Here is a 24,847-nt window from a genome sequence, read left to right on the forward strand (position 1 = left end):
TGGTGGAGGAAGATACCCAACATTAACCTCCAAATAGATGTGCACACTTAACATGTACACATGAGTATTCAAAAAGTTATTGAGCCAGGGAGTAACTAAGAGCAGCGACAATTAAGACACTCTTTATCTGTCAAGGACTAAAAGAATAAAGGTAGTTTCCCAACCCTGAAATAAGAGAGCCAAGAGTTAAGGAGCCAGGAACCTGGGTCATAGCACTCTGGCTTCTATTCATTAGCTCTTGATCTTCTCGGACCACTCCTCCAACATAGTATAACGGCACTGCTTGCTCCATGGCACTGTAGATGGGAAAAGGTGAGCCAGTATATGAAGGGCATCCTGCCTGACATTCGAAAGTCCTTGATAAATGCTAGATGTTCATCCTATGGTCTTCACTGCCAGTACCGTCAGCATCTCAACATGGCTGCAACATCTCCTTTCTACAGTGACTTATAGGCACACCCCCATACCACCTATACCCCTGCATTCTCTCTGTCATCATGGTGACTTATGGATTGCCAGGCATATATTGTGTTCAGTCACATGTTTGCAAATGACATATCATTAGTGGGGGGCACCTGAAGAACTAGGGCAAATCAATACGGTGCACAAATGGCTGAAATCCCCATCAGATGTTCCCTTTCTTTCTGCTGGTGCAGGAGGATGTTCGGCTGTTTGATTTGTGTGTTTGTTTTTATGCTGCCTCTATTAAATCTGTTTGCAGCCTGAAGAATGTTTGCCAGACAAAGCAAGACACATGTGCCAGTTAGGAGAACCCTGAAACAGCTGTTGACTTCAGACATTTCCTAAGATGTGACAGATTTCGCTAATGCTGAGGCTTCTTTTTGTTCTTTACAATGAAGCAGTTTCACTGGGAAGCTCGATCCTTGTCCCCTTGTTCCAAGCTGCAGGACTGGTGAAGTGTTCAACCTCTTCAAGGTCCTTGCTCTGTGCGATGGTGTGGCCATGTGCATCCATAGGTACCATGTGTGTTCTCCTGCTCCCCCGACAGGAGGGACATTTTTCCTGACAATGAGCTAGCAAGAATAAGGAAAATAAATGGTTCACTAAAACCTAGTGGTTGAGAGTCAGTGCTTTGGAACCAGGTGAACGTGGATCAAAACCCCCGTTCTAGCCTCTCCTAACTGTGGACTAGTGTTTTTGCCTCTCTGAACTTCAGTTCTTTGATGTTTAAGGATAGGGCTCTGCATGACGGTACACCCCTATAATCCTACCATATGAAAGGCAGGATGAGCATAAGTCCTAGTCCTGCCTGGGCTACATAAGGAGGTCATGCCACAAAAGGAGGGGAAAGTGGGAGGGAGGGACTGGAGGTGGTAATAACTTATAGATGCACCTCACAGATGTGTAAATATTAAGTTTGACATGCCATGAAAGCTCAAAGCCCAATGCCTGACATCTATATACTTGATACGTTTTAGTTCTTAATATTATCCATACCCTTGCCTTTGCTTTATTTAAGGGAAACTGGCTATTCGCAACTACCCCATCACCAAAGAGGTCTCGCTGGCTTCCTCCTGGGCATGCCATGTCTTTGACAATCCATTAAGGGTCCAAGGGAAGGCTAAGAAATATGGATAAAGCCCATTCTCAGAGTAAGAAAATCTGAGGAGTGCATGCAGGATGCAAGGCAAGGTCTCTACCAGGGTTGATAGTCTAAGCTTGGAGTTCTTTGGTTTTTGCCCAGACCTCATTTCCTTGCACTCCATATGCATATATGCATGGGGGGGACACCCAGGAACCCATGAAACTCCTGATCATCAGATGCTCAAATCCATTATATAAAATCGTATTAAAATGAATATAAACTATGAACATCTGAGTCCTCTCTCAAATGCTCTTAAGTAGCAACACTGAGTCGATGTTGGACTCTGTTGTTTAGGCCTAATGGTCAGGAAAGTCTACCCATGTTGAATAAGATGCCTTTTTATTCATGTATTTTAAACACAGTTGGTTGAGTCTCTGAGTGGTGACCCCATGGATCCAGAAAGCTGAAAGTATTCATTTCCCATCTCTGTCCCATCTTCCCTCAGCATTGAGACCCTATCCACAGAGCATGGATACCCATGATGTCAGTGGGCCAATGCCTCAGACTTTCCTGTGACTTAGAGAAAGCCTCTGTTTACCCATTTTCATAAATATAGACAAGCAGTGTGACCGGCAGATAGGAACAAGGGCTCATTCATCCCACCACTGACCAGCTGTATTCTTTTTGATAAGCCTTTTGATCTCTTGAGGTTTCCTTTGCCTTGTTCACAAATGGGCCAGTGCAGCTTGCCTCATAAGAGTAAAGGTTCACAGAAATAACAGGCATAAACGCCACCATGCCATTAATAACAATACTCTACAATAATGATCTTGATTATTATAGCAATGAAATTCAGTTCTGTGATGGGCCGCCTTGAGCTCTGTCAGTAGAGTCTCAAAGTCCTTGAGGTCTGATGTCACATCCTGCTCATTGAAGCACTCCTCTCTTAGTACTTGCCCAAGCGGAGGCTGGCTGATTGTAAACTGCACAGAGAGATATCAGAACTCGTCTCCAACGTTGCTTCACAGAGACAGGCTTGTGGCTACAGCAAGGAGCCATGGGTTCTCCTGCACAAAAGCAAAAAGGGTCACTATCCTTGTGGACAGTGGTTCTCTCCAAAGACAGCAGACTATAAAGTTCCTTTCCTGAGTGGCAGGTGACTCACAGGATACCTGGAGAGCTTGTGGTGCCCCAGAGATCCATGGAGCTGTTGCCTTGGCTGAGAATTCCCTGCTGAACTCTCTACTCAGTCAGAAAATGAGAATGTCCTTGGAAAGTCTGTCAAGGCATCCTCTGCGGGTGGCTGTATCCAGTAGCCCGTGGTCCCACAGTCCCAATGGCAAGCCTTGGTGACTCACCACCAGCCAGTCAGCCAACTGGGCCCCGTCCAGCCTGCCTATGACTGTAGTCCCAGGAAAGTGCCCTCCCTGCCCCCTCCAGCAGGGCACAAAGACATTGCTAACAGACTGTGGCAGTCTCATTTGTAAACCGTGTTCATCCAGCAGCCAAGAATGATCAGCCCTGATGCTCCCTCTCTTCTCACCCGCCCTTCCTCTTTGGGCTCCCACTCGTTCCCCCTTCCTTTTGCCTAGAGAGTGATTTGTCTGTGTTATGGGTAGGCCTGACAAACCATTCCACATTAGCAGCTGAGATGTTGTTTGAAATGGGAAAATTGCTGGCAAACTGCTCCATTAGCGGTTCCAGTAACAAATACTCTGTTCCCCCAATGAAGATGAGATCGTGGAGGCACAAATTAATACGACTGTCTCCCCCACTCTGCAGCGGGGATTACTCTTCAAGATGAATGGGTCCTCCCTGCCAGAAGTGTGCATCCACTAGACAGAGCCACTGAGGGAGCCAGTCCTTCCCCTCTCTCCCTCTGGCACCCGACACGTTCCATTCCAAACATTCCTATTCAATCATTCATTCATTCATTCATTCATTCATTCATTCTCTTTATCTCTGTCTCTCTCTGTCTGTGTGTGTGTGTGTGTGTGTGTGTTCTCAGCTGAGGGCTTCAGGAGAAGGGAGACTGATGGGGATGAGATGCTAAGTCCTCAGCCTGGGCTCGGGTGTCATTCATCATCTGTAATAGAGTGTCCCACCTGCTGCTCATGCCTGTTTCCCACTACACAGGTTCTTAGTGGTGGGAAGGCATTTGAGAGATGACATAATAAGACTGGAAAAGCTTGCTCGGTCCCCATCGCCCCTTTTCTCCCCAGGAAGTCCTGGGCTCAGCGCCTGCACTGTCTTACTCTTCCCAGAGTCCTAAAAGTGGAAGCATTCAAGAAACTTCCTATAAAGTATGAGGTATATGTTCCAGCAGCTACTCAGGAGTCCAGCCTGGGGCCTGAGGCTTCCAGAATCTCAGGGAGTCGGTTTGAGGAGTGTCAGACTGAAAGCCTAGAGACTTTAAGGCTGTTTCTCCACAATATTGAAAATGTCGAATGAAGTCAGCTGCTGACAGTTCTGCCCTTTAGCTGTGTGGTTGAGATGTCACCTAGAGAGTGACGTGGTTCCATGGCAGGGAAGCACAGCTGTCCTGTGTGGTCCATCTCTTTCTTCCTTCTCTTTGTGATGTCAACTTATTCCCAACCTCCTGCTCTAGTTGCTTCCTACAGCATTCTCTGAAGGACACAGCTGCCTCCAAAGGCAGCTGACAATAGCGAGCATCAGAGCTCCTGGAAGTCCACTTCTCAGCTTTCTCCAGTAGCTCTTGGGCCCTTGGATGATGCTCTATAGGCTGGACACGGTGGCTGTTTCAGTGTTTGTCCCACCTCCCACAACCAAGACGTGTACCTTGTGCTTTGTGCTAAGAGACCGCATCCTGTCCACAAGGCCAGAGAATATAGCAGCCCCTCAGTGGTCCTTTGTTGATAAGCGGTTGATGAATTGACTCTTCTCTGCTCTCTTCTCCAGACGCCTAGAACAGAACTCCATCAAATCCATTCCTGCCGGAGCCTTCACCCAGTACAAAAAACTGAAGCGAATGTGAGTTTCCCTTGGGAAGAATTTGTCGGAATGTTTCCGTGGGATGGTGGATGGGGAGAGGGCTTTACAGTGTGTGGTAGGCATCCCGTCCAATGGATAGATCATATCTACTCCTCTCAGACAGGTCTAGGCTGCTCTGAGATTGTAAGAAAGTGTTGTATACCCATGGTAAGGTTTGTGAACTTCAGCATGTAGAGCTAAGAGCCTCTCTGACCAGAGAGAACTGAAATTATCCTTGTGAGAGAAGCACGTGAGCTGTCCCACCCCCACAGCCGTATCCGCCAACTTTAATGTCCTTGGCTTTGATGCTATCAACAGTCATATGATAGTGGCTTCACATCCTCCTGTACCACCGTCACTAACATCCCTACAACCATGCATGCGCTTATATAATTAATACTTAAATAAATGGTTGCTATATGCCCGAATCTGGATGGAGCCATGAACAAAAATGGAAGTTACCTTCCTGGAGGCTCTACTTCAGTTGGGAGAGCACAGACAATAAGGAAGTAAGTATCAGAAACCGATAAGCCGTCCTACGCAAGAGCAAGGGCAAATGAAAGGCATGGAGATTGGGCATGGTAGTTCATAGCCAATGAGGAGTACGCAAGGGAAGGTTGGGAGTGAGCATTGTTAGGAGGGGCAGGTAAAGGCTAGGTCACATGAGCACTTGAGACCACAGTAAAGGCTTTCCCGTCTAAGTGACACATGCTAGTCCTGGAGGTTATGGCCGACATGTGGGCATACAGTTTAAAATCATAGTCATCTGAGTTGCCCGTGGTCAAAACCAACACCCCCAGAACCATGGTTACTGAGACCACACACACCCCCACTGCCTCACACTGGTAATGCCAGCATACTACCTCCTCTTTACCATGGCAGACTGTACTCTGGCATCATCCCTGCCATGAGGAGTCATGTGATTATATCAGTCACATGATGACTTTGAACCTTCTCTGTGAGTTACTCAGCATGGAAGTATTTGAAAGGAGGTAAATGGGATTTGGGGAAATGACCCGTCACAAAGATTACAGTTCTAGAGGGAGATCTCTTTTCCTTTCTCCATGTTGGGACCCATTAGCCTCACCTGGTACTCAGTCTGCTGTTCTCATTCCCCGGGAGACTGAGAAACATGCCTGCACTCCACCCTGTTTGACCTTGTGTGCCAGATCTGTTTGCTGATTTCCCTGAACTGGGAGAGAGGGGTTTGTGTCAACAGGGTCTCCTGATTCCTTTCCTGTTAAAAAACAAATATGTCCACGAAACAGTGGCATCAGGAAGCTTACCCTCAGATCTTGGGAAGCCAACTTCCTATCTCCCTGGAAAGCCAAAGCACACAAGATTTTCTCTTAGTGTGATTCCAAAAGTGGAAAAGCAGCAAAGCGAGCCAGCTCAAGGCGCAGGCTCCTTCTCTCTCCTTGGCAGCATCCTTCCTGGAGGAGCCGTATAAATATAGGCCTTAATATTTAAAATCTCAGGTCATTAATCTCTTGGTATCCCTGCTTCTCCGGCTTACTCATGCACCCCCCCCCAATTCATTTTTAAAGCCAGCTTGATTATGCAGCCAGATAGTAATTTTGGTGACAAATGACAAGTTCAGTTACTGCCCTCAACCTATAGCTCCTGCATGATTTAAGCTACTGTTCTAATTTTTTTTATTTTTATTATTTATTTATTTATTTATTTATTTATTTATTTATTTTGTGAAGTCCAGGTAATTTAGAGCTTGGCTGTGTTTTACTGTCCTTTCTCCGTGCTCTTGGAGTTGCCACGATCGGCAACATTCAAACGTGATGGCACATTCAAAATTCATAAGACCTTATCAGTCACAGCCTGGAAAGTGAATTTAATTTTTGATCACTTCTGACGATACCGATGTTTATTATGATGCCCGGCAAAGGGGTGGTAGGAGGGGAAAGAATCCGGTTAAACTTTCTTGACCAATAGAGCTTCAAGAATATAGATTGTTGTTTAATGGTGTGGGCTCAGTTGAGTCAGATGAGAATTGATTTCAGACCCTAATAATGGCTTCCTCCTAGGTGACCATGCATAGTTTATACTTAATATTCAAAGATAGAGCTGTCCACTCTTTACTCAAACACATATGTCAAGTCCTTAGCAGCTTTGGGTCCTTAAGCTCCGAGGGTGCGTGTTTCTTCCTACAAACTTCCTTTCTGTAAGTCCCACACAGGCTCACTCATACGTCGTGTACCTCACTGCTCTTAAGGACAAAGGGGGTTCATTCTGGCTCACAGTTTGAGAGGACAACAGGTACTAGAGAGATAGCTCAGCAGTTATGAACACTGGCTTTTCTTCCAGAGGACCTGGGCTAGATTCCCAGCACCCACATGGCCAGGAACCATCTTGCAACTAACTACAGTCATGGGGAATCTGACACCCTCTTCTGGCCTTTGCACATATATGGTGGGAGACATAGATGCAAGCAAAACACCCATACACATAGGTTTGTTGTTTTGTTTTGTTTTTTTAATTAAAAGGGATATCGCCCATCATGGTGGGAAAGACATAGAAGTAGGGGCAGAAGATGGCCATTTGAGTCAATAATCATGAAGCAGAGAGTGATGAATGCTACCCCTCAGCTGCCTTTCTCCTTTCCCCTTTTTATTCAGTTAGGGACCCCCACTCATTGAATGGTGCCGCCCATGTTCAGGGTTCACTTCCCCTTCAAAGTTAATCCTCCCTTGAAAGATCCTCACAGACTCAACTGTGTCCAAATCCAGTCAGGTTGACAGTGGAAATTAACCATCATATCCATGAATCTAAATTTCCATCTCAGAGAAGCAATAGATAGGATGACTCTCTAAGGGCGGAGATAGAAACTGGTGCCGGAGATGTCGGTCCAATGATACAGAATCTCAGCTGAGCAAGAGGACGAAGTTCAAAAGATGCATCCTATACCATGATGGCTGTAGTTATTCAAAATGTATTGAAAATTTCCGAGGGTAGCTTTTAAGCGTCCTCACGAGTCATAATAGATGACTTCCCCTTTTTTTTTTTTTTTTTTGGATGTGCCAAATAGCTTGATTTAGCCCTTCCACAGTGTGCACATATTCCAAAACACTACAAATACGTTAATATATACAATAAAAATTAGGGGAGGGGGAGCCCAAGTGATCATCCACAGTGTCTGTCTAGTCCTACAGAAAAAAAAAAAAAATCACTTCCGGTTCACATCGTCCTTCACTTCCAAACCAGAAGATACTTCACCTCATGTTATCACCCAAAGAGGGTTGAGCCCTGAAGTTCTAATTGTGAACTAAAACTCCAGTCTGTCGTCCACACAGCTGAGGCTGAGATGTTTCCCAGTGGCTGAGGGACTTCCCATCCACTAGAGGTCAGAGCACCATGAATGGATATCCCACAAGGGGGAAAGAGTCAAAATGGGCCTCCTCTCTAATATGAACAGACCCTGTGTATTGTTTTGAACTAGGGAGCCACCCCGAGGTGAGCTTAGGATAATCCAGGGTGTCTGCTTGTTAAGACCCTTACACAAAAATGGAACACTGAAGAAAAGCCCAGTGTAAGCTGATGAGTTTGCCAGCGCAATCTGGATTTGTTTGAGGCGATCTCACGTCAGCTAAAGGGATAAGCCCGACAGCTGTACAGAAGGAGCCTTAACCTGGGAAGTGGCTTTCAACTTACAGGCTTTGGAAGCAGGAGAGAAGGGAGCATGGCATTTTCCTAGGCTGTTAGGCATAGGAGGGAGGCAGGACAAAGCTACTTCTTTCATGGGAGTTTAAGAGGCTGGGCAGCTGGGGTCTGGCCACCCCAGAGGCCATCATTTACCAATCTTCTCGGATGTGCTTTTTTCTCAGTATCCACTTGTCTCCTCCTTGTTGGCCTGTGAAGCCCTCAGCCCTCCTTCTATCACACAAAAGCAAGGACCCATTGATTTATTTTGTTGAGCGAAAGGAACTGGAGAGGTTTCTTGTCGCAGGAAATTGGTGCATCTCTCCTGCCAGTGACAGGGGCCCAAAGGCCAGCCCTGAGCTAATAACTCTGAGGAAAAGCAATCTCCCTCCACAAGGGCCATCAGCAGGAACCTGTGGCCCAGCTCTCTCTGGGATGCTGAAAGTATACAGCAGAGGGCTCCCTGCACCTGCAACCAGACTAGCTATTGCACCTGCAACTTTAAGACCAAGCTAAGCCACTGCCTAGCGCCTTCAAGGCCAGGCTAGCCACTGCACCTGCCCCTTCAAGGCCAGGCTAGCTAGCTATCAGGTGCGCTATGTTTGGAAGATCCTTCTAACACACTTTAGCCCTCTTAAGCTCTGGATGTGTCATCTCTCCGGGCTTGTTCCCAAATAAGGAGCATTCCTAGCCAGTGACAAGTTCACATCTCAAAGGCGTTCTCTGAGAGTCTTATGATTTGTTTGTATCACATGGCTGAGAGGATGCATCATCCTTGCTCAGAGACTCCTGCAGATCAGGGATGAAAACTAACGGGGGAAGTGAAATGCCATGGGTCTTTCAGGATGACAGTCACTTCTGGGGTACACGACAAGAAAGTGATGCATAAAGAAGGCAGGCCTGGCCTTGGGTTGGGTAGGGTCCATGCTGCTTTATCTGCTCTGTTAAATAGTTGATAATGGCACCCAAGACCAAGCCCTGGCTTGAGGTTGCTTTTGGTTTGGGGTTCATTTTTTTTTTTATATTGCCACTTTTGTTTTTTTGCTTTGGGGGAGGTTGGTTGGGGTTTTGTCTGGTTTTGTTCTTTTTGTTTTGTTGAAACAGGATGTCACTATGTAGTCCAGGCTAGCCTCCAACAGCCAGTCCTCCTGCCTCAGCCTCCAAAGTGCTGGGATCACAGGGCATCAGCACACCCAGAATGCACAGCTTCTGGATGTGCCTTTACACCTAACCAGTAGTGACCGACATATTCATACCGTTCTGTGCCAGGCAAGACTTAGGTGGCATTTCTTAGTCTTGCCCGGGAAGACATACAAAGGCAGTATATATTACCCCAGGGCAGTAAGAGAGGTGTTCTTTAGGCACTGCCCCCTGTGCTGTAAATAAATAAATTGCTTGGTTGGTCAGTTAATCTGTACCAGTCTTGAAAGGCTGGACTTCGGGTGTATACTTCAGGAAGAGCGTTATCACACCTGCGAGCCGTGTCCTCAGACTTTCCCCATTAATGTTTTCAGAGACATCAGCAAGAATCAGATATCGGACATCGCTCCAGATGCCTTCCAGGGCCTGAAATCACTCACGTCGCTGTAAGTGGGGCAGGGGTGGGAGGTGCGTCCGTATTTTTCAGGAGGTGCTTATCAGGGCTTCATGTTGCCTTACACACTTGTGGCAATCTGGTAAAAGAAACAAATATTTCTTCGGGGGAAATTGATCTTGGGGAATATTTCTACAACTCACATGCATTATTCTTATTGATTAAGTGCCCAGCAGCTTTCCCAGTTATTGGCTTCTCATTCAAATGCATCTTTGACTCTCACCTCGCTCCCCCGCCCACCTCATGCTGCACAGTGCTGTCTCAGGGGAGATCGGGTAGAGAGAATGGTAATGTATGTCTGAGATGAGGGCCATGGCTCACCTCTCCTCCTCCCCCAACCTCTCCTCCCCCCACCCCTCCTCCCCCCAGCATCTGTGGCCTTGTCCAGGGAGGGCAGTATTTCCTTTTTCTGATTTTCTTGCTGTTTCTAATTGTGGTCATTGTTTAGAAAAGATCCACCCATCCCATCTCCTGTACCTTCTTGGGCTTTTAAAGCCCTTATTTAGCTCAGTGCTGAGACAGGAACAAACAAGCAAACAAACCTCACTCACCAAGGACCACTAGACTCCCAGAAGGTATAGGATTTGCCCTCAGTTCCTCTCAGTTCACTCAGGGGATGGGCAGTCCCTTGAGCCTTCTCTGCACGTTTTCTCAGTCAGAACGAAGATCCCTTCCTTGCCTGACAGACTCTATGATTGACATATCACAGTAATGACAATAATTGACAGCATTTAGCAAGTGCTGATGGTGACCAGGTACTCTTCTTGTAGGAGTCTTATGGGGTGAATCCTCACAAAAATACAGTCTGTGGGATCTGCTGCCGTGTATGTAAACTCCTGAACTGTTGTTGTTTCCATCTGTAACCCTGGCACCTCACACTGTATCGGGCACATGGTGATTAAAGAAAAGATTCCGAGCTAGAGAGATAGATGCCAGGGAACACAGTACCTGCTGCTCAAGCATAGGCCCTGAGTCGGGATTCCCAGCATCTACATACAAGCAGAGCACTGTGGGGAGGGGGCAGGGCTGGATCTCAGGAGCTCTCTGGTCACCCAGCCTAGATAAAACTAGGAGCTCCAGGTTCACTGAGAGACCCTGTCTCATCAGTCAAATGAAAAGCAATAGAGGAAGATAGTTGACATGAGCTTCTGATTTCCACACGTCCACACAGGTGAGCAAACCTCCCCCTGACACCCACCCCTGTAAACACATTCACTGGCCCGCATCACAGGAGGAATCCGGGAAGAGATAACATGCTAATTTAAATGAAAAAAAACTTATCTAAAAACCCACTAATGAGTGTGAGCGATAGGATTTGAGCCCAGTGTGTTTGGTCAGAATTTCTCTCCCGATCTCCGTGCTGTGGAGCCCTCTGGATATAATGTGGAAAGAGTAGCATCCGATACAGTGACGGTGATGTATTTATATCATCTGGTGCCTCGTTCCCTCCGACACCCCAGACAATAAGGGGGTGCTCACAGGCATGCCCTCTGTGTCTTGCCTCTTCACAACCTGCTTGCCTCGTTTATGAGCATGCAGGTAGCGGGATGCACAGAGCCTCCCGTCCCACTGAGCAGAGGCCGAGGACAGGAAGTCCCTGATTCAGCTGGTGTCTGCTGCCTGCTGAGTAAATTAGTTTCATTTATCGAATAGAACATCTGGCTGGGATATCAAAGACAGGGGCCCGTGCGTGAGATTAGTGTCTGCTTATTGTGATGAGTGTCACAGAGTAGAGGAGGGCGAGAGGGCCCCCGCCAACAGGATCCCACCCCAACCTTTCTATTCTCCTTCTCTGCTCTCCCTTAGCCAAGATTTGGGAAATGTCTCAAGATCGTGGAATGATTCTTGTCTGGCAGAAGAAATTTCAAAACAGGGAATTAGCACACCAGTAGTGAAGCTGGAGGTATTACCAAGCATCCAGGGAAGTACCTCTGAGCTTGTGTTCCTCCATTTAGTAGATGCCTGGTGTGTAAGGGAGCAGCAGGGTTGCAGGCATTCAGAATGTGGTCAGGAGCTGACTAGACCAGCCCCCAGGGCTACTGAAGCGGACAGTGTAGGGTAAAGGGGTGGAGAGCCTTTACCTCAGGCCTGTTCATTCTTCCAGATCTTCATTCAGTGGGTGCTCACTATACTAGACCTTGTTCTTTCTCCACTCTAGAAACCCAGCCATGGGCATGCCCTAGGACATCAACACACTTAGGAGAGTTAAAGGAAGAACCTCAAAACTGAACCTAAAGGGGCTAGAGAGATACCTCCGCAGGGAAGAGCCCTGGCCGCTCTTCTAGAGGACCAGGGTTCAATTCCCAGTACCTATCTGACAGCTCACCACCATCTGTAATTCTGGTCTCAGGGGATCTGGCATGCACTTCGGGCCTTAGCAGGCATCAGGTGCACACATGATGAACAGATATTCAAGCAGGCAAACCACTCATACATATAAAATGATTAAAATGATAATAATAGACTAATCCTAAATAAATGTGTAAGTAACATAAAAGTAAGTGTTTGGGAGAAGCAAACTGAGAAAATAGATGGTCGGGAATCTTAACTAAAACATTTAGGAGATGGCTCCAGGGGGAGAGCTGCTTGGGCTCAAACAGCTTGTGAAGGGAATCAAGACTCAAGACGAGGCCTCAGGCAGGCTTCAGGTGGGAAGCCACACACCAACAGGCCAGCACCTTTGTCGCTGATGCATAGGCAGGTGGCCGACTCATCAGCCTTGAGGATGTTCCACACCAAGGAGGGATAGGCTGTATGAGAACCCCTACCCCAGCACCCCAGCACCCCAGCACCCCAGCACCCCCAGCATCCCCAGCACCCCCACCCTCACCCAGCAGCTTCTGCCACTCTGGAAGCTCTGATGCCCATCGAGATGAGCAGGCAGTGGCATTACTACATTTGGCACAGTGAGCAGTGGGACATTAATATGAATTACAAATGTGAGCCCGCGCCATCATGCTGACTTCTATTTAGTCATTAATTTGTTGGAGCATTAATGAAACACACCCGCAGGCTGATGGAGAACTCACTCTTCACTCCCAGTGGCTTCTGGAAGTGGGCGGCGGCGGGGGAGACGGGGCCTGTTTCCCGCTCGTTCACTGTTCTGTCCTCCTAAAATTTTGCCTCCTCAAATGACTGTCAGCCTAGATTCGAGATCTGAGTGGGAATTAAATATTGCATAGCCCGTGGACTTAGACCCAAGAAGGGGTTCTAACAGAAGAGAACCAAGCCTTCTTTATATCTGTTTCCTGATCAAAGAGGAGGCTGGACTCCTCAGACAGAAAAAAACAAAAAATTCTGTCATGAGATGAAGCAGAGAAAGATCCAGAGAGTGTCAGTTCCAGGATTAGAGCCATGCTGGGTGCTGGTCTTTCCCAGGCTTCTCCAGTGGTGAGCACTAGTTTAGAGGATACTGTGGGTCTGAAAGATGAAATGAAAAAAAAAAATCTTCTGAGTTCCTTCCTTCTTAGATCTGAAAGGATAGGCCAGGCGGATGGAGAGTGGAAGCTGCCATCATCTGAGACAGTGAAACTCCTCAGCCTCCCCATTGAGCCAGGCCTCAAATCAGCAATGCCTGCGCCATCTGGAGATGCCCCCGCATGCCCAAAGCCCTGCTGTCTAGATGGATGATGTAAAACAAACTCAGCTCAGGAATTCCTAGGATGCAGTGGGGTATTAAAAGGAAACATTCTATAGGCTGGCTCAGCCTAATCAATACCCATTGAAGACACAGGCTGGCCTCCCACACTGCTTATTTACTGTGGGGCTCCAGTCACACTTGCAGCTCAGGAGGTACCACAAAGGGATGCTTCTTCCTTGTGGGGGTGATGGACTGGGCTGGGCTGGGATGCAGCCGGATGGAGCCTGCTGTACCTTACCTCCAGCACAGCATCCCACCCCAACCTCCCCCACCCCCCCAGCGCAGGATGAACTGCCTGCCTCTGTCTCAGCAATAAGAAGACGCAATGGAGGTAGCAGGCCAGGAAGGCAGGTGGCCTGAGATCTTGCCCCTAGAACTGACCCCCTTCACGTCCTGCTGACTCCTGTCATCTGCTTCCTTCCAGGGTACTCTATGGGAACAAGATCACAGAGATTCCCAAAGGACTGTTTGACGGGCTGGTGTCCCTGCAGCTACTGTGAGTAGGAACTGTCTACTTTTTTTTTGTATCCGTGGGACTGTTTTTGTAGACCGGAAATGTTAAGCCATGCTCTTGGAGGATTCTTTGGACTTTATACCTATCACACAGACACCAAAACCTCTGTGCATCCCATCTCCCCTCTCCAAGGCATTCTTGTGGCCAGAGAGGCAGAGGTGGCACAGAACACCAAGGCCGGTGTGCATAAGTCTGGATGATACAGTCTAGAGCCCTGGCCCCAGCATGAGACGTGAATGGTTTCATGGCTTGAGAGTAAGAAAGAAATTGAATCCTGCAAGAGGAAAGACCTTCCAGAGATGTACTAAGAATTTAGGAAACTAAGCCTTCCCAAGGCAAACTCTACTCTGAAAACTGAAATAGTGGCCCATAGCAGGCATGTGACCTTAAGGAGGGGGTGGGTGGGGAGACGCTATTGGAGATGAGCATAACCAATCTGTAGTATGTCTCTCTGGCAAGATAAAACAAGAGGAAAATGTTTATTTCATTTAAAGGAAGTTTTAAGCTCTGGGTCTATTCATTTGCATTTATTTCATTCTGGTCATTTACTCTTAAATGTTTGAAGAAGATAATTGAACTCTGATATGGAGAAGTAAAGAAAGGAACTTAGCTTATTTTAAAATTTTTTTTGATGAGCAAGGATCATCCCTAGTTTCTGACTAGGTAGCTGGTACCTCTATACTCGCATGCTATGGGTGTGGTTGGGTGTGTGAGTGTGTGTGTGCACGTGTGCGCCCACATGCAACGCAAGCGTGCATGCACATACAAATGAGTAATATCTACTCTATGAGCATCATAATTCCTGTTGTTACCAAGAACTAACCTTGAGTACCCTAAGAACATGGGAGAATGCCAGCTCTCAAAGAGGTTTGCCCTGCTTCACACAGTGCGGAAAGTAGGTAGACTCTCCATAGTCAGATATTTCCAAAGGTCCCTGGCTCTCTGAATAGTGCATGACAGGATTTCATCATCAGAGGACAAACAGATTTGCATGCAAATGTCTTTAAAAAATCACCTCCAAGCCAAACAAGGAGGTGTGAACCTTTAATTCTAGGGCTTAAGCTGGAGCAGAAGAGTCATGAGTGGAAGTTCATGTTTGCTGCATTTAGTCCATGAGGGAGGAAGGGAGAAAGAAAGATATATCACCTCCAGTTTCCAGTAAACAAAAGGTTCCAGGCTCTCCACCTAAGTTTGTGGACCAGGTGGTCCAGCCAGATCTCAAAGGGTAGGAGATATGGGACCAAAGGCACTAATCAGTAGATGGGAACTGTGGTTTGGGCTTGCAAGGACACTTTAGAAAGAAGTAAGACTTCCTCTGGCTCTCCACATCTCATACCTTTACACCTTAAACTCCCGTGTCCCTGGACAGATTGTCCCAGGATATAAAACAGTGTGAATCATGTTGGAATGAACTGTCCATCCAGTTTCTGAGCTGCAGATCCAGCAAGTAACCACCAGACTAGTTTGACAAAGCTGAAATGGAGAGCAAGAGAGAGCGAGAGCGAGCGAGAGAGAGAGAGCGAGCAACCAACCCCTATCTGGTTCCTGTATCTTCCTGTCTCTTCCTCTCCTTCCCTGTCATTCTGGCTGGCTGTAGGCTGGCAGATCTGTGTTCAGAGGTCTCAGCCCTTTGTGGCTCTTTAAGGCTGTTTTGTAGAATGGCATGCCAGGACTCTGCAAGGCTCTCTGTGTTTCACAGATGGTGTTCTTTGCTCCTAGCAGAGAAACTAAGTTATAACTGCTACCAGGAGGCTGGTTAACTGTAGCCATTAATCCCCAGGAGAAAAATAACAATAGCATCTGCCCGGAGGTGGATTTAGGGGATACTGTGTCCAGCCAGACTCACATGAATGACCTTGAATGATATGCATTAAAAGAACAATGTCATGCCCACTTACACTAGGAAAGTGGACTGGACTTCAAAGGGCCAGCATTGTGAATGATGTGTATCAAAGATTCTAGAATGGCATATTTTTAAACAAAGGAAATATGTCTCTGCTACAAGCTGACAGCAGTCGGGAGGTTATGAGCCCCCCTCCCAACCCCCAGGCTGTGAAGGCAGCGCCAGCTGAAGAGCATCACTTTGAGCAGATGGAACTGACTAGCTAGGGGGTAAAGACAATGCTTCTCCCTCAGTGGAGACCAGGAGTTGACACAGCTCAGGCTGGCTCACTTTCCAGAAGGAACCCGCAGGCGGGGCTGGAGTCCATCATCTCTGGTTCTGATCTGCTGTTGAGCAATTGGAAAGCAGGTCCCCATTAGATCAAATTTAGGGTTCAGTGGGCTGTAGATTGGATTTCTCCTCATTTGGCTGGGGATTGTCTGATAAGAAGGCTCTGATTAGAATACCCTGGTTGACTGGGTAATTTCTTCTCCTTTGACTCAGCAGCAGACCATGGGAGTGTTGTCTCCTCCGCTCCCTCCCCCCCCCTTAAATGATTGATTGGTCAGTCTCTAAGTGGAAATGTCCCTTCCATGCCTAGAGGTCCTGGATATTTTCTTTTCTGGCACTTGTTGTGACACTAACAGGGACCAAGTGGATGTTTGTGCTTGGTTATTCTGTCCCTCCCTCCCTTTGTGACTGCTCTGGATTTAGCTGTCATCCTTCCAGCTATGCCCAGTTTAGGATGTACCCAGCCATCCCACTTTGGCAATTGGCTTGCCATGCTCCTTTGGACAGATGATCAACACCAATAGTACAGAATCCCAGGCACTCTCAGAGATTGCACCCAATGAGTTTATACAGGCAAGCTTCAGCAGTCCCTGAAGTTGACCCTGATCTTGATATATCGTCTTCTGGATCCTCCCAAGAGTTGCATCCTTAGCTGAACTTACAAGGTCTCATATAAAACGAACCTCAGGGATACACACACACACACACACACACACACACACACACAGCTAGTACTGCAGTCCCACCACCATCCCGTCTCTGACAAATATTCCTGTCTTTCCTTTGCTGATGGTTTCTATGATAAGCCCTCAGTGCACAGTTGGAAGTTGGAAAGCTCGTTCTTAAACTGAACCTCCGTCCTGGTTTCTAAGAAACCGAGAAGTCGGCTATCCTTGCCTTCAGATGTTTTTGAGTAGCTAGGATACCTCCCTGTAATTAATCCTAAGCAGGTCCAGTTGGCAGTCACTCACTGTGTAAACATACATCCATTGTTTGCTACTAGCGACCTCTATTGTTGGGGATGTCAGCTTCCTTGTTAAACCAGATTACCAGGAAGAGAGTTAAGTGATACAGAGAGACACCTGGGAAGCCATGGTTAGAACAGAAAGTGTCACCCGCTTGTAATCCTAACTACTCTCCCTCCACCCCCCTGAGCTCTCGGACAGCCATCTGATCCTGTGTGGCCAGCCATCGGGATCCTGCACTTTGTAACTCAGAGGCCACATCATCTCCAAGGCAGGAAAAGCAGTCAGTATGTCACTAGGGCTGTCATTTCCTTCTCTGATGGGCAGCTGCAAGCTGTGCTGTCACCACTGTCCCTGGGAAAAGGAGAGCATTCATTTAACACTCATTGATTTCATGGCATGGCCCCGGAAAGTTGCTGGAACAGGGGAGCCATCAGAAATGGAGGCTTTTCAACCTGCTCCATGAGGATTTTTAAACCGAACCAGACTGCCTTCAGCCTGGAATAAGTTAAGACAGCCCAGGCACCTGTTCAATTTTCCTGGAAGAGAGACAGAACCGTTTGAGGCTCTTGAAGTTTGCCAAGCAATATGCCAGTTACAGAGCAGTGAGCATAACTTCACTCCATATAGATCATCTTCCCTCACCAACAGCTTCACAGGCACTTGCTAATACTACTGCTATCCAGGACATCTAACAGTGTTTGAGCGCTTAATATGCCCAGGATTAGTGCTGAACAATGACAGATGCGTAGTCACATTTAATCTTCTTAACAATGCTACAAGGGAAGTATTTCGATCGAGGCCCATTTTACAGTCCGGAAACTGAGGGTTAATTAACTTGGTCTTGATCACTCATATGTAAGTTGTAGGACCAGGAATCTAGGAGCTCTTGTTTCCAGAGACAGAAATGAAGCTAGGTGCGAAGGAAAGAGTTCTCTCCTGCAGACAGAAAGAGTTCCAATTCAGCAGTACATTTTTAAGGGAAGAATTCTCCCCGTTCTTGTGAATCTGGCATTTCCTAAGAAAAGCCCCGAGTCCTAGAATGTTCCATGTAAACAGTTTTGTCTTCTGAAGGCTTGATTAGTCACCAGGTGGCAATCAGGGAGGTGACCCCCCCAATAGTTGGGGGTGGAGCATCAAGTAGAGCTAAAATAGGCAAGGTCACTCGGTTGCCAAACAGATAGGACATAGCTGTCCCTCTCTAGGCTCTGGGTCTCAGAGTCTCAGCTCTCCTCTGATTCTCTTAGAAAAACTCTACCTGAACCCTGTCCCTAGGGCCCTCCTGTGTCACTGGGGTGGATGGTTAGGAATGTTTCTCAGACAGGCCACCGGATGGCGATGCTGTATGCTGCATGCTTTTGTTCCAGTTCCTTCTGGAGTCACCATGACAACCCCAGGCCTGTGACAACAGCATAGCCATTATCAGGAGAGAAGGGAAAGTGTCACCTTTGCCACCTTGTGAGTTGGAAGGTTCCTCCTGTGCCCTCCTATGAGTGTTTGGCATAACGTGAATCAGAGCATCCATTCACGAGCGCCAGTAAGAGCCTGGCTGTGGCCAGAGAGCTTCTGTACTGTGGCACTAGAAATCAGTCATGTCTTCTTCAATCTGGCGTCAGCAAGTTGCTGAAGGTCAAAATTCATTCCCCATATTTCATATAGGAGGGAGGCATGAAAAGAGATTAGTCTCGTTACACTTACTGGATAAAGAAATTTAGGATGGCAGAGGGTTAATTCTAATGAAATAAAAGAGAAGACAGGCATATTAATGAGAGAAGGATGCCTGGAGATCCCCCAGCTTAGTCAGGGGTCCATAATTGCTCCCTTAATTGGTCTCGGTACTAATACTTTATGCCCATGTGTAATAGCAAGTACCTCTCTAGAGACACATAGAACACTTTTAATGGCAAAGAGTCTTTATAACACTTCCTTTAAAAAGTGTTCTCCCCTGAAGGAGCCAAAGAAAAGGTCACGCCAGAGGCTCTTGGTGCCATCTTTCTCCTTCCATGTAGCTGCTGCACGATCCTGTTTGTCAAACAGAAACTGACTTGCAAGTTCAGGAAAAGAAAGTTCACGGTGCTGCTGTTCTGGCTGGGTTCATCCCTGTCTCCCCCAAGAATAGTTCCTGGAAGAGTTTCGCCCCTTCTCTTGGAAAGCCTGCTGCACTCTTTCTTGACACTAGTTTTCTGAGAAGACCTTGCATTTTCTGGCATCTGGAATCTGCTCTTGGCATCTTCAGCAAACACTCTGTAAAGAGGAGTAAAGCAACCACCGTTTCCCACAGACCTTTGAGCAGGTGTAGAGAATACAAATACAACCCAAAATGATAGCTCTGGGCCCCTAAATCAACATGTGGCTGCCTGGAGTTGCCAAGGTGATTTTAATGCAATTTATCACTGAACCCAACTCCAGATGTTTGTCTTGTCCTAATCCTGCAGCAAAGGCCTAAGAGGATGGGGTATGGGCAAGGGAGGGGGCTATCGGTGGGGCTTCAGTGGCCTTTGGAAAGAGACTATGCTCTTTTTCACAGATCTCAATGGGCTCATCTGTACCCATAGTCTACCTCCCCCACACCACTTGAACCCTGAACAAACAAGGCGCAAGCTGCTACTAGCAGTGACCCCGCCTGAGCCTTTTCTGATAGGCCAGACCAGACCCCTAGCAGTTGTAAGAACCATTTCCATACCAGAGTCAGGGAATTTCCTTCCCCCACCAAGCTCTTGCTTCAGTTTCTCCCTCCCCTGCTTCTCCTGTAGGCAGCTGCTTCTGGAAAGGATTATCTCCCAGCACCATTGTTACATTGGTAGTTGATGGGATGTGTGCTAATACCTCTTGACATAAAACATATGCAGAAGTCCAACGTGCTCCAACGGGCCAGCGGAGGCAGGAGGTGGTAGCATGTCTCAGCTAATGCTAATGCGTGCAAATATACACCCGCACTATCTGATGTGCTCTTCTCTTCCCATTCCTCCAATGGGAACGTGGCTCTTCTTGTGTTATTTTGTTGCCAACTCATCACTAAATTTGACGAGGAAGCCTCTACCTCTACCACCTCATAGCCTTAGGTGATTTGCACCTTCCCTTAATGAGGGGATGGGTATCAGAGAAAGTAGCAGAATGATTGGATTACCATTCACAGGTCAGGGACCACTACTCAAAGTTAGTTTATGTCTTTGCATCTCCCAGTGTCATCTGGCAGGTAGAGATAGCATTCACTATGTAGGGTTATGGAGGTTTAGATATTTGTAAGGTGTCAGTGCGAGTGTTTAGCGTGGATTAACCCCTCAGGTTACTCCTTACATGGCCTCATCATCCTCTTGATATTCACACGTCTCTTGAGTTTCCTTTGGTGGTCTGGTCTAGGAGCTCCAAAAGAGAGTTGAGTCTTCTCTGGAAACACTTGCGCACAGTTGAGGGGTCAGTGTTTTCAGCTGTGAAAGAGGCCTGTGGGGTGAGGTGTGTGAACATCCCAGGTGTCGTCTCCTGCTCATCTCAGAATGTAGTAAAGCTTCAGAGTAAGGAGGACCAGGGGTCATGTGCACCACCTCCCTCACCAGCACTTAGCTCTCCCTGAACATAGAACTCCTGCCTCAGGCAACTGCAGGGTAAAGACACTTGAATCAGTTACAGTGTGGTGAACATCCCAAGCTGAGACACCTCTCTACTCCCCAGAGACAAGCAGGGTCATGTAGACCCAACCAGACATCTGTCTACTGAAGTATACCCCGTACATCTCAAGGCCAGCAGAACCAGGCATGCCCTGGAGATAATGAACACAGAAGAGAGAAAATGCATAGATATGTTAGGCAGTGGGTGGGAGGTGAGCTTTGAAATCACACCGGCTGAGGTAGCTCGACCAAGTCTGTCATCATTCTGGCCCTCAGTTTCCTCATTGTAAAAATGAAGATGATTACGATGCTCTTTTGTGGGGACTAACTTGGTGCCTGGGTGTGGCCTCCACTGATGACCCAGCCTTCTTGATGTCGATTCTGCACGTACTTACATCACTGCTCCTCAAAGGAGGATAAACCAAATCAGATCAAACACTGTAGAGGTCTTTACTCCAAAGAAAGAGAATCAACCTGTCTAGCCAACAAGAGAAGACCCATGGCCATTCTCTAACTGCTAATGTCCAGTGCAGATACAGTTTGAACATCCCTAATCCCCAAAGCCATAACTTCTAAGTCCGCACCTTTTTGATCATCCATATGATACCACACATGGAACATTCCACACTTAACCTCATGTGACAGATCACAGTCAAAACAGCAGCATGCAAAAACCATTATAGAAAATGTCCTCCAGGTGCTGTATATAAGGTGTATATGAAATGTAAATGAATGTAGATTTGGGTCCCTTCCCTAAGATCTTCCACTTATACATACACAAATATTCCACAGTCTGAAATTCCAAATACTTCTGGTCCCAATCGTTTCGGATAAGGGATGCTGAGCTGATAGGTCTTTTGGCTCCATCTTTTGGTGTTCTTCTTCTTTTTTTTTTTTTTCCTTTGAATGCCCTCATCTGTTGCCCATGGACCAGATAGCTCAGAGCTCCTTTTATGGAAGCCAGACTGAGTTGAGTAGCTGCCAATCTCCTTCCTCCAAAGAGAAAGAGCAGAAACAGGCTGTTAGATCTTGCTGATGCTAAGGCTCAGAGGCTATCCTCAGTGACTAATTCTCCATAAGCAGCTTAATTTTATCTCTCACAACACCTCCTCATCACGCCTGGGGGAGCCGAGCAGCTGGGAGAGGTGAGTGTCCAAGAGACTGTGCCCTTCTCTGTCTTCTTTTGCCCCCTGCTCCATGAGCTTTACACTCTGAGCTCTGTCTCTTAGTAATTCTGCCAGCCCGGGTTGTTGTGATATTTTACCTCTTTGAAAGAACATCCCATGCTAAGAGATCCAGGAGCAATAAGAGACAGAGAAGCACCCAGATGAGCAAAAGAAGCCAAGCTGGACCTGATGGGCCAGGAGTATTGCCAAGATCCATGCAGGGTAAATACTCTCCAGGCAAGTCAGAGTTACTGCTTCTCCATCTCCAGAGCCATCTTCTTTGTCTAACTCAAATACTTCCCAGTACCAAGTATTGGTGTGGGGCTCATGAATCTGGAACAAGACATCAAGACTAAAAAGCCTTCTTAAGCAAGGAAGGTTCAAAAGGGAGTTGTGGGGGTTGGGGAAGTTACGCAGTAGGAAAGATCCAGACTGTGGCAGAAGCATTGTGTCCTGTCTGTGAATGTGTCTGGTGCACAGCTACTGTAGGTGTGTGAGTTGGTAGGGGGTGGGGGAGTCTTGTTGTTGCATTAAATTTCGAACTTTTGACACATAGGAAAGTCTTATTGTAAAATGTTAGGAAAGAGGGGATCCTCAAACCATTAGCTAAGTCATCCCGGTCTCTCTTTATTAAATGGTTTAACATTTTTGGCATAATGGTGCTCTCAAAGGCCTTGAATATCAGTATTTAGAACAAATAGTTTACCAATTACTTAAACAAATAAAAGCCCCCCCCCCCAGGTATAGTGGTATATATCCTGAAAGGCAGAGGCAGGCGGGTCTCTGAGTTCGAGGCCAGTCTGATGTACATAATGAGTTCCAGGACAGCCAGAGCTACATAGTGAGACCCTGTCTTGTAGAAGAGAGGAGGGAGGAGGACAAATACAAATTAACTAGTAGATTTACTTTTTAAAATAAGATAAAAAGTTGTATGTGAAAGACCCATTTCTAACATGATTGCTTGACTGTTATTCTCTTATTACAGCTTCATTCAGATGCCCCCCCCCACCTAGAATGACCTTGACCACAATCTAATACAAGAGTCACAGGAAATTGTTGGGGGGTGTTACAGAGGGGGATGGGCAGATTGGCAGGGTAGATAAGGCATTCATAAAGAAGCAGCTGAGCCCTCTAGAGACCTGGTTATCATAATTCCTCACAGCGTGCTCCCTGGAAGCTCTCCTGACCTTGCAAAGCCCTCAGACTCTCTGCTTCAGTCTCTTCGCCTGTAACTGTGAGACAGCTCTGCCCATCTGCCCAGGTTATAGCGAGAATAACAGGGGTCAGGGAGGCACTTTGGAAAACAAAGAATATTCTAGCAACGTGAGCTCTTTTTTTTTTTTTTTTCACTCTGAGGCAGGAGGACATCTGTGGGGACCCTAGGGACCTTTCCCGTTATTAGCCAGATTAAACAGGCTGTTCTTCTTCTGCTTGTCATAGCCACAGCTGCCTGCCTGCACCTGGATAGCGCAAGGGACTGCAGCGGGAAGCAGACCTGCAGCATGGGAAGGGAGGCTGGTACCCAGGGGCAGCTCTACCATTGCTAACTCCAGTCCCTCTGGACTATGGTATACGGATGTTCCTAAAGCAAGGGGGTCAGTTCTGAATCCCCGGTTATTCACCACCAAGGGAGCTCTGAGCCTACCTTAAGAAGTGATATTTAAAAATTCAACATTCTTGCTCTCTGCTTCTTCTCCCTCTCCTTCAAGAAGGCATGAGAAATGATTTCACATGTTTCAAGGGCACAACCAGTCAGACTAGGGCCATAAAGGAAATGCTCAGCCAAATGTGCTCGACTTAGCAGCGCTGCATTCTGAAATTTGTCTCTGGTGCTCAGAGCATCTGCTGGGCCATGTTTCACCCACTTTCTGTGTTGTTCTGTGAAGGAGGGGACAGTATAAAAAGCTATGGTCATAGCTATGGTCATAGCAGAAAGGGCCCCCTGTGGATAAGAAAGTTGGACCCAAATCAGATCTACCTTCAAGGAGAGAGACCCCTCAAGGCACGTGTGGAGCTGTGCATGTGACCTACTCAAGGATAAGCCTTGGTAGCCGGGCAGTGGTGGCGCACACCTTTAATCCCAGCACTTGGGAGGCAGAGGCAAGTGGATCTCTGAGTTTGAGGCCAGCCTGGTCTACAGAGTGAGTTCCAGGACAGCCAGGGCTACACAGAGAAACCCTGTCTGAAAAACCAAAAAAGAAAAAAAAAAGAAAAGAAAAAAGGATAAGCCTTGGTAATGAAGGGAGAGACTGAAGAAATGGCATTTGTGTTGTCCCAGATTGCACACATGGCAAACAAGAAAACTAATAAATATCCTCAAGTCACAGATTAAGGTGAACAGCAGGAAGGAATCATATATGGTCCAATACTGGGATTATAGGGCCCTGCTGAGGACCAAGAGGGTTGGGGTCAGAGGAGGCCTCTCTGAGGAGATGCCATTTGAGTAGAGAGGCCAGCTGTACTGAAAGGGATAGAGAAAGGGGTTAGGGTGTGTCTGATGAACAACAGGTGACCAATAGGACTGAAGGGTAGTAGATGAAGGTATGAGGTTATGATAAAGGGTAGTGTTTGTGTGTGTGTGAGAGAGAGAGAGAGAGAAAGAGAGGGAGAGAGAGGGAGGGAGGGAGAGAGAGAGAGAGAGAAAGAGAGAGAGAGAGAGAATGTGCTTGCATGTATGTGCCTACGCATGAATGCGATTTTCCCCTGGGAGATGGTCTATAACTTTTATTAGATTTCCTATGAAATCGGTGATCTAAACAAGCTCCAAGGAGTTCTCTGAATCAAAAATTGCCCTGACTCTATCTACTAAAGCATTACAACAATTGCGCCAAATGATTTTTTTTCTTCTTTGTGATGCCTAGAAGAAGCGCTGAACTCTTAAAACAGAAAAGTGCAATGCTCAACTCCACTCCCAACCTTTGTCCAAGGCTGCAGGTGCGAGGCCAGGTGCAGGTGCGAGGCCAGGTGCAGGTGCGAGGCCAGGTGCAGGTGCAAGGCCAGGT

At 47.1% G+C, this 24,847-nt stretch overlaps 1 protein-coding gene across 1 annotated transcript in view; it reads left to right on the forward strand.

Moving 5' to 3' along the window:
• Window positions 1-24,847, forward strand: part of Slit3 (slit guidance ligand 3) — a 595,378-nt gene that overhangs the window by 472,498 nt on the left and 98,033 nt on the right. The window contains exons 10-12 of the mRNA XM_028756442.1: window positions 4,466-4,537; window positions 9,703-9,774; window positions 13,847-13,918. Of these exons, the coding sequence (XP_028612275.1) occupies window positions 4,466-4,537; window positions 9,703-9,774; window positions 13,847-13,918 (216 nt within the window). The remainder of the gene's footprint in view (window positions 1-4,465; window positions 4,538-9,702; window positions 9,775-13,846; window positions 13,919-24,847) is intronic.

Source organism: Grammomys surdaster, unplaced genomic scaffold, assembly GCF_004785775.1.
Source record: "Grammomys surdaster isolate TR1022 unplaced genomic scaffold, NIH_TR_1.0 126121, whole genome shotgun sequence".
NCBI classification, from domain to species: domain Eukaryota; kingdom Metazoa; phylum Chordata; class Mammalia; order Rodentia; family Muridae; genus Grammomys; species Grammomys surdaster.